Below are 10,923 nucleotides of genomic sequence, written 5' to 3' on the forward strand. Positions count from 1 at the left end.
AACAGGAGGAAGCGCACACAGACACACACACACACACACACACACACACACACACACACACACACACACACACACACACACACACACACACACACAGCACCTAGGCACTCAGCCACATTCTGATATGTTTCCATGGCAATCCAGGCTGGGTTCACATTGCATGCCCTAGCATTTGTTCGGTGCTCACTTGTGTGGTGTTTGTGTTTTTTATTCCTAGTTACATCTGAAAATAGAAACTAAGGCTGCACACGGGGGCATTGTGAGTTGAAATGCTACACTGAGCTCAAAAATATTTCAACTGATTGCACACAGCTGGTGATAAGGATGCACAGCACAGAAGAAAGAGTTTTAAAAATCTGTCGATGTTTGGTTCTTCAAGATCTTTTTCTTGTTTTTCTTTCAGCCATGCTCGAAGTGAATCTTAATTAGCTTTTTCTCTGTTTTCAGGTCAAGCAACCAAGAAAACATATGTGAGTTACAACAACCTCAGGATCTGATCTGCTTGAAAATGAATGCCGTTTGTCCTTTATCTGTGATTTGAAAAGGGAAGGGAGCTGTAGAGAAACAGAGACAGACAGACAGAGACATGAGAGCGAGCGCTGGCATCCCAGCACCACCTGCAGTACCTATGCACTCCAGGTCTGTGGAAAGCATCCAATCTTCATCCAGACATGATACATGAGTCCTGACAGAGACTAGTGGCTGTAGGTCAGTGTGGCTGGCTCCGCCTCACTAAACTGAAGGTTTTAAACTTGTGTTGTGGCCCCCTTCTCTCTGACAGAGAACAACTTGCCTGCTAAAAGGGGTCACTGTGAACGAGGACAAACCACGAACAAAAAAAAAAATGACAGTGGATGTGCTTTCAAGATATTTTCTTTTAAAATGTCATTAAAGCCATATTCTCTTGGGGTTCCCATTATCTGATTTCTGTTTTGTATCGTTTAAGTGGTTTTCTTCTGTGCCTCTTTTTCTTGCAGTTGATTTCATTACCTTGAACAGCAAGCTCTGCCACATACAGTACTTTGTTTTACTGAATCAACTCCAATCAGTCCCAGATTAATATTATGTTAGAGTGATGGGCATTGTAAGTATATTTTTTGTAAATAGTTGAGAGTATTTTCATGTTTGGAGTACAAAAATAGATATCCAGTCTTTGTTCAATTGGATTTGGATGGTTATGAAAAGCACCACAAAGTGTTCACTTTGCATGTGCCAATGTATGTCTGTTCTATTTGATGTTAACCAAAAAAAAATTGAAATAAATCCTGAAAATGATAATAAGCCTCAGCATCCTTCTGCCGTTTGTTTCTTTAACCAGAACTTCATTAAATGACAGAATATGGCTTTAATCTGTTGTTGAATTGACCTTCCCTGTATCTGCAAGCATGTTTGTTTTAAATATAGTTTCGTACTGGGTAAATTACGCCTAATTATTGTGTGGGAAACATAAATATCAGAACAATCATGCAAGTATGTTGTGATGTCTGTCAAATTATGAACATGTAATAAAATAATTTTGTTATCTTTTATACAATTAAATCAGACAGCATATATCTTAGTTATTTCTATGCTTGTGCGTCAGTGTGCGGCATGTTTGTTTTTCTAGCACGAGAGAGCGCTGCATGTTTAAACTGCTGTATGTACAAGTATAATTAATCACTGTGTTGTTTATGGGCTTCTGTAAACCAATGGAAATGTTATGTGCTCGTTTACTGTCTCGCCCCATGACAGGGCGCATTAGCATCTCGCTGAACATGTGCTGCCATGCAATGGAGATGAGACCCTGCGAGAGGAGGGGATGTCCACCATCAGACTCCTCTACTCACCTTTTGCTCTTTTCTGTCACATCCGTTGTTTGTCTCTCGCTGTTGCTCCACCACAGTCTCAACACCATTCCCCTACATGAATAATAAAACATGTCGGATCAATTTGTCCTGCTGATGGGCCAGCCTTTACGAGCTAACCGCTCTTTATTCCTGTGCCGGCCAGCAAGCATAATGTTAGTATTTTCAATATTGATTATTATATAAAACATGAATAGGCCACGCATGAAAGACTTCTGTTTCCACACCCGGTAAGCATCTCCCTCTTGGCTGTTACATCTGCAAATGATGTATTACCAAGAGTTGCTGATTCGTCTATTCTGTGAGTGTGTGAGGAAGAGAGAGATAGTGGGGAAACGAGGGAATGAAATCCTTACCCACACAGGTTTTCTGTTGTTTCTCTTTCCATTTGTCTGGCTTCTCTCTCAGCTCCTGTGGGACCAGATGGGCTTTACTTCTCATATACACAGTCTGTCATTTTGTGTTGAACACAGCCAAGAAAAATCCCACTTATGCCCAATTAAGACTAGCCTCTCCCCCACCAAATTAATTGCCTGTGTCAGTGTCTGTGTTTAAGAAATCATAGAGGCTGCACCGGGTTCAGAGTTGCAGCTCAGCAAAAAGCAAACCAATAGTAAACCGCTCAAGCAGAAGTATGTTGGACCTTGATATTAAGAAAAAATGTTGAGTGAAGCAAGCATTGATGTGCAGAACATATTTATAACATGGCATTATTCAGGGATCTTTTTTTACTCACTGAAAATAGTGCGAGGTATGCATTTCTCCAGCTCAAACTCTCAAGGCTCCTACGTAAGGGCCCACCTGCTCAGTATGCACCTGTTCTGTAGGCAGCAGTTTCCTGGGAAACATCAAAGAGAGGAAACTAATCACGGCGGACTGATAGAGAGCAGGGCACACTCCACCAGGAGTTCAAATGTTTCAAACTCTAAGGACAGTCAACCGCAGGTTTTATACGCAAGTGAAGTTGAAGAGTGTATTTTAAAAAACTTGACAAATGTACACAGGCTTTCCAAAGAGTCTTGACTCTTAAGAGCTGTCTGGTTTTAACGTTGTCAAAAGTGTCCTCACTGTGTAAGAATTACAAGTTTGCCTGACCCAATTTGGATGACAAGGTGACAGCACTGCTAGACGAAAAGTATTTTTCAGCGTGTGCCACATGTGACATGTAGAAGTCCCAGCGCCAAACGGCTTTCTTCTATCTCAAGTTTTCATGTCACTTTGGTCCAGCTCTGCCTTTGAAGAAAGCCTTCCTTATCTTGTCAGAACTCCTGATGCGCTCTTTCACAGACAATTTACTGATGTGGAGTCTAGATTAGCTCTGTTTCATGGCTCCTGGGCCCTGGGCTCTCCTATCTCTCCATAAATGTCCAATTATCCAACTCCAGCCAGACTGAAACCTTATCTGCTTCCCGTCAGTGACCAACTGAGGCCTGATATAACGTGGGGTGGATAAAGATACTCTTCACTCTTCTTATTTCCCCCCTGCTGCATCTTGTACTCAAAACCTACTTATGAGGCCTTTTGTTTACCAGCATCTTTTTTTCTCTTCCTCTATCTGCTGTGCTCCGATGAAATGAGGCCAGTTACTGTAAGCAGCACATAGTGACACAAAGAATTTACAATTAGCTGTACAGTAAGATGGCCGTTGGTCAGACATGAATCATATCATCTCCTCATAGGCACTAATTACCAACTAAAGGCAGACTACATTTTCTAAAGACAGGGTCTGAGCCGAGATGCTGTTTGTTTTTCTGCGAGCGATCCAAGAAAAAGATACAGTGCCTCTTTTGTAAGTAATAAATTAGTGTTGGTCACTCGAGACATTTCTTATCTGTGAGTCCACAGACCTACTTCATGCTCAGCTTAGGCTGCACAGCGAGTGTGTGAGTGTGTTTGTCACAGCGTTATTGCATTTTTAATCAGCGGAAGAGACCAGCATCATTCTCATCACATTAGTGTCTCCTGGTATTTATTTCTCCCTCTCTCTCTCTCTCACCACTTTTGCTCCTGGGGGGAGTTGAGTGGGTGGAGAGAATACATTTGAAATTTGCTCATTTGACAGTCGTTAGAGATATGGATTCTGACAGTACACAATTAGCTCAGTCACCTCCTTTATCTTCACTCATTGTTGGCTGTGGGATTTAGTACGGTGTTGCTTCTGCTGTAATAACTGTGATACCTCTCCTGCCATCTTTCCCTCCCATCTCTTCCACATCCAAACTTCTAATTCCATCTACCCCCCAGTTAATGACTATTTGAGAATAACCTATCTGACTTCATGGATTTTAATTGACTGCTGTGTTATTGAGACGACTGACTGAAACGAAATGCTCTTCAGAATTCACAGTTGAGTAGGTGCACTAATCTGCTGCTTTCTCCCAGTTTCCCCCCGTCAGAAAAAGGCATTCATGGAGAAAAGAGGAACCCAGTGCAACATGCATCTTGTGAATATGTTGCATATTTGTTGTGCTTCGACTGCATGAAAGATGAATCACGTTCAGAAGACTGAATAAAATAAGGTAGTACATTTGTTGCTTGAAATCACAGCTCAGGTCCACACAACCAACAAAAGACAACAGCATTCAAAGCAAGACAAATCATCTGTGTCTTGAACAGGAGTTGACAGAGATAAGTGCTGGCTGGCTGTGAAATGTAACCAGAAAACGAAGCCCTTAATTTCAAGGAGAATAGCATAAACAATGCATTTTCACATCCCACACAGTTCACTGTTATTTAAAAGAAAAGTAAATGCCGCAAGAGAAAACAAATACTGATATGGAAATGAAAAGTTGAGGAAGAGTGAAATGCATCTACATCAAACAAAGATGAAATTAAATGTGAAACCTGAAAGGTACAGAGAATAAATCACACGGTACAAGTTTTCTTGTTGCGAGGGTAATAGAAACAGCTGTCTGGTTTAATACTTTCATAATGTGTCTTTATATGTTTTTTTCTTTTTCTTAAAACAGATCTTGAATTGGGCTCCTAAATGAACCACATAAATCAAAAATCTTAAGAATTTTGCTTTGGGCATTGTGCAGGAAGTGTACAGTCAAATGATTATAAATCAATCCAAAGTGTGAATTATAGTCTAACCACACAAACTACATCGCAAAAGATTGTGTGTCTCATTTTTCAGTTGGCGGTGGAGTGTGGAGCACCCTCATTTGATTAAACTCTACCCAAAGGCTGCATCAATTATGTATCTTCACAATGGAGTTAATGGACTGCAATAACAGTTGAAGATGACTTGACTAAATTTCCACATGACATAGCAAGAAAAATCTCACTTGGATAATGTAACCCTCCTGAACAGCTTGTCAAAAATGATAAAAGCTCTGCTGCCAACTGCTAGTTTATTCAATAAAAGCATTTTTTTAATGTTAATCTGAAAAAGATCATGTCCTCTGACATATCTCTCTTCTCCAGGAGTGTAAAACAAATCTGCATGTGCACACTTCGTTTTGTTCCTCAATGTACCTGAGTGTGTGTGCACTGAATGCATATGTGTGTGAATATCACCGCTCAGCTTGCAATCCAACTACCTTGTGATCCAGTTCCTATAACTCTGGTCTCTGGGGTCTCAGTCCCATGAGTGGACCCTCACAGAGAACAGAAGGGGCCGACTCCACAGTCCCTGACCCATCTGGCCTGCAGTCCAGCGGGGAGCGAGCAAGACGCAGAGACCAAAGCTCTGCACAAACTTCCTGTGCTAACATGAGTCTAGCAGATCACTGGGTGCCAGTAAAAGGTAGAAATGGTGCAGAGCAACCACATACTGAGCAACCCTCATGTTTTATTTTGACGTTGTGTGTTGTTTGAACTGCGTTTGCTCACAGAGGTCACAAAGTTTCCAGCTAAACACACATCACTGAGAATATGCTGAACACGGCATAAAGTAACAGTGATCCTGCTGCTGCCTTGTGTATAATTCAGAGCAAAAACAACAAGTTCATTCAACTGTGATCTTTGCCACTCATGTAAAGGTTGGTTCAACATGACATTACAGAGCAGGAGGGGATTTGACCTGACCTCAGTGCTGCAGTTTTCCATCTACACTCGAATGCACAGCCATGTAAATGTTTCTAATAACCTCTCACATGCCAAGTGTCTGCGGCCGCCCTCAGCCCCTGAAGCAAGCTTAAAATGCTGCTCACACCATTAACGCCAGTGTGAGCAGCCAGCACAAGGAAGCATCTGTCATGTTTTCTCCCTCCGTCGCTTCTGAAACCCTCCCAACTTTAGCTCTGTCATGCCTCTGAGAATCCACCGATGAAGACGAGGATTTCCATCCCAGCTCTGGAGTGGATCCAATTTATGAGATAAAAACCAAAATGCAATTAGTCTACCCTTTCTAAATCTGTGACTGAATTATGGGGGTCTCTCAGTTGTTATAAATTATCTGACTTTCTAATTAGGAGTGTGACTTAAGAGAGACTGACACATTTTATTATCAGGGGGAATTACCTAAGGATCACTTCTTTGTTGATGCTGCGTTTAATAAATAGCAGTGATACAATCATTGATTCACATGGCATTATGGTTACTTGGAAGGTAATGAATATAAATAAACTCGAGTATCTTATAATAGGATCTGTTTCCTCTACACGAAGTATCTGATAAATGATAATTACAGTTTTGTTTTGTTTACCGACGCTTAAGGCTACTTGTGATTTCTCTACTAAATATTTTATAATCTCACGCAAAGGTTACCTCAGCACCTTCGCCATGGTGTAATGCTACTGCCATCTACTGATGCTCTCGTGATCTCCACCTCTCCTCTCTTTTCTACTGCCTCAGAGCCTTGTATTCTCACTACCAAGTCCCAGAATAAATCAGATCTGTACAACCACTACTGACATATCACTAAATGTACTTCTGAAAACACTTCCTGTTCCGTGCTCTTTGTAGGAAAGCTCATTGTTTCAGCCTTCACGAAGCCTTCAAATGAACTTACCTTATTCTTTCACAAGATGGCGCTGTGGTCATTGTTGTTGTGAAGAGAACATGCGTCCTGCAGTTGAAGTGAGGTACATTCTGTAAGAGAACATAAGAACACATACTCTAGTCTCACATGTTTTTCAGCTTGCATTTAATTTTGTTTATTGTCCTGAATTCCTAAATGTACATAAACAAACCCTCTTTTACTCTCATCTTAAGGTAACCTGCCATGTTGGAATCAGCATTGTCCCTTATGTGAAAAGGTTGCTGTCCAACGTAAACACATGTCAAGGAAAACAAAACATCACTAAGCAAATATCACACCACTATCAAACCTCCTGTGAAACACCAGTCACCTTGACTGATCGTATAAACAAGGAATTTAACTTGTAATGTGTTTTTGTATTAAATGTACTTACAAATATGTTATGTACTTAGATAGACATAAATCGTAAGAACAAGAACAAAGCCTAAGAAATAGACACAACATACATGTGTATATATATTATTATAAAAATATATCTAAAAAGAACCATTTGCTAACAATATAATCAAACGTCTTTATACAAGTTGAGTGTTCTACAAGTTGTAATCCATCCAAATAGTGAAATATATAAATACTGAATGGATGATAATGTGCATGTTTACATATCTATAAACTATAAAACAATATATATAGGCTACAGAGTGTAGGATGTATAATGACAGTGACATTTGTGTACACATAAATACAATGTTGCACTGTGAAAACAATTCTTGAATGGAAGCAGTTATTTCAAGTTATTTAATTAAATCTAACTAATAATGTGATTTTCTTACTCACTATTAAAGCTTACCTCTGATGACAGATGGAAGCACTGGGTTGATCGAACATGGTTCTAACTACAAGCAGTAGTAAGACCCCTAAATAAATAACAAAGGAAAGAAAAACATCCTACTGGTCTCGTGTTTTAATGAGATGATCATGTGTTTGTGTTGAACAAACTTTTTTTCAGTTTTGGTTAATCCTCGGTCACAAAAAAAAGCTTTGGTTAATCTGTTGGGTAATGTTGAGATGCTTCACAATTCACATTATGCTTCTGAAAACAGTATTTGGATAACTTTTGAAATCTGGATATTATCAATGTAACTTTCCATTCCCGCCCATGTATTTCCCCTTTGGCTTTATGTGGCATATTACAAAACAACAGTACAATACATTTTCCTTAAAAATGCACCAATGTATAGTTGTGTTTTGTTTTGGTTAAGGTACAGATCTGGAGAATTGGTCTATAGTAGAACCTGCATAGCTACATTTCCAGATTATGCAAAACAAACAACAATGGTAGTTTACCGTGTTGTTTGTTGTTCGATCGCCTGATTGCATCTTTAACACAAGGCAAAGTTTTATGGATACAGATAAACTGCAAGAGCACATTCTTTATTATCTATATCGGGTAGGTATATTATGCAAAACATTTTTTATGGATTGCTATAATAAAATATGAAATATATATCCATTGCTACCAAGACAATTATCCTTCATCATGATGTTTTCTTTTATCATTGTGCTTTCAGCCTAATGGGAAACAGAGTGCCACATAACTTGGGCTCTGGACATCTAATGAGGCCTATTACTGAGTTGTCCATATCATCTGCTGCTGCCCACCATCACATCCTCTCTATTTCCTCTGGAGTAGCAGATCGCCTTTCCGCCTCCTCAAGCACTAGGGTGCATGCAAAGGCTGATTCATTTCTAATTTTTTTTTTTTAATCAAGAGAAAACTTTGTGTCAATAATACTGTGCAGTGGAAAATTACTCTCCTGTTTGCAATGAGAGCTTGGCCCGACACAGCCACGGGCCTAATTACAATTTGTTATGACCCCAGGAATTATAAACGTGCTTACAAAACACCTGTGTTGATTAGTGTTCAGCCAGTGTCTGAAATAACAAAAATACAACAGGTGTTTTACAAACGCTTGATATGAATATGTAAAAATCTGTGAAGCAATTTACACCCAAAAAAAACGGATTTGTATTCTGCATATTGTATTTGTAAATGAAAAGCTGTGAAACAGATGAACCTTGTGGCTTCGGGGCACAGCGCTGCAGAGCACCCACAGCAGCAGGTGATAAGTGCAGTGCCTCATACACATCAACTGAAAGGTCAGTTCTTCCATAGGTTTTCACAAGGTTATACATTTTTCATCACATACATTAACTTTCATTCCCAATACATTATTAATGAGAGCAGTGGGAGATTGATGAAGTGAGAGATTGGCAGCACATAAAATAGCCTCGGCTCCACATTCTGATGCACCCTCATTACCTACTACTGGCTGCTGCTATCGATTAGCTCGAGTCCATTTGTAGATTCAAACTACTCAACTGCTTTCATAGCAGTAAGAGTATCCTTTCAGGAGAGTATTAATAGAAAGCATATCCCTACATGCAGTAGATGCGCTTTAGGAAAGTAAAGTAAGTTTGCAGAAGTTGTTCAGTGTGTTCTAAATCCTATATGCAACTTGTGCCGAGACATTTAAACTTGCAAAATAAATTATAGTATGGTTTGGTGCATTCTAGCTAACAAGGTGCAGTGATAACAGATTACAGTAGGTCACTGCAAGAAAAAGGCACACAGTCTTTGCCTTCTTCCAATCTCAGCCCCTATAAAGCTGCTGTCAGTTGCCGGAGTTTCAGGATGCGAGGTCCTGTCTGTCAGCGGTCAGCGACTCGATTGTATGCTGGCAGAATAAAATATCATCCTACACCCGCATACTCGGAGTGCCAGAGGTGTCAAACTGAGACAGCCAGAGGCAATCATTCCTGCAGTTGTAGGTGGCTGCTATATTACACGGCATTTTTGCTAAATCTGCAGTTACTTGGGGGTAAGAAAGGTTGTCTCTATTTAAACTGTCCGTGTATGTATGAGATCTGCCACCAGGACAATTATGTTATTCATCTATAAACTATTTATATTAGTTGGTCATTATTTTCTCATTTCATTTTGTTCTTTAAAATAAAAACATCAGAAAATGAATCATCAATATCTCTTAACGCCTCAGGTGAAGTCATTTCATGTCTTTTGTTATAAATCTTAACAGTCCAGAACTGAAATATATTCAATTAAATATCACATACAATTAAACGCACCTAGAACCATCAAATGTAAGACATTTTTGCTTGAAAAATGCATTGAAAATTGAAAATAATGTTGATCAGTCCTTTAGATTAACCGACTTAACTTTCTAATTATTTTTAAATATGTTTTGCTTTTACAGCTGTTGTTTATGTTCACTTTTAATAGTGCATTTTGTTGCTGGGTGCCATTGTTTTATCATTACTGTAATGTACATTTGATGTTGTTTTTACCCCACACCATGAAACCAAGTCAACAAAAACCTGAGTTGAAATGTGAGAACGGACATTTCACCTCTTTTCATTATTGAGTCTGTTTTTGTATAAACAACATAATCTGTATTTAATCAAACTCGTTAGTTTAGAGTTTAGTGTCACTAAGAAACAGCACATATGCATAAAAAAGTATATGTAAATGTATTAGTCTCCCACACTCGCATACTTGTTGGCTAATTGATAAATGATGACGACATTCAATTTGCAACACACCCACCTCATAATCACCAATGATGTGTCATTGGAACTGATAAAGCTGAGCAAATGAGAGCAGGGCAGGTTATTAAAGCACCGACAATGAAGGAATTAAAAAAGTACATTACTCATTTCACATAAAACTAAAGCCTCATGAATCTTACATTTAACGCTATGGGCATGAGTCTGTGATATAAAAGACAATCTTTCTCTTTGCAATAAGTCATGGTAGATGAGTCTGGATATAATAAGCGATTCTGTAAGAGCTTAAAGTGTAACTGAACAGACTTTTACAATTGTTTTTAAATTCCTGAAGCAACTTTTCACATCCAGAGGTGGTTATAGCAGTTCCAGGGTTTCTTTCTAGGTCTACAAAAGAACAAATCAAAAGGTCTTGTATTGCAACTTATACTGAAAATGTCCATTTGTCAAGGCAGCATTGGTCGCCGAGCAGTAAAACTGTTTTTGACCTCTCCAAAATAAGCTATCATTACACAAGCTCTATACTAAAAGCATTTGAGAGCAGGTATTACTCATTGTTATTGATAT

At 39.1% G+C, this 10,923-nt stretch overlaps 1 protein-coding gene across 1 annotated transcript in view; it reads left to right on the forward strand.

Annotated features, from left to right (window-relative positions):
- LOC117479602 (metabotropic glutamate receptor 7-like) overlaps positions 1 to 1,893 on the forward strand; it is a 64,348-nt gene extending 62,455 nt beyond the window's left edge. Inside the window, exon 10 of the mRNA XM_034126701.1 lies at positions 448 to 1,893. Coding sequence (XP_033982592.1) covers positions 448 to 497 — 50 coding nt within the window. The 3' untranslated portion in view covers positions 498 to 1,893. The remainder of the gene's footprint in view (positions 1 to 447) is intronic.
- The last annotated feature ends 9,030 nt before the right edge of the window (positions 1,894 to 10,923 follow it).

Source organism: Trematomus bernacchii, unplaced genomic scaffold (genome assembly GCF_902827165.1).
Source record: "Trematomus bernacchii unplaced genomic scaffold, fTreBer1.1, whole genome shotgun sequence".
NCBI lineage: Eukaryota > Metazoa > Chordata > Actinopteri > Perciformes > Nototheniidae > Trematomus > Trematomus bernacchii.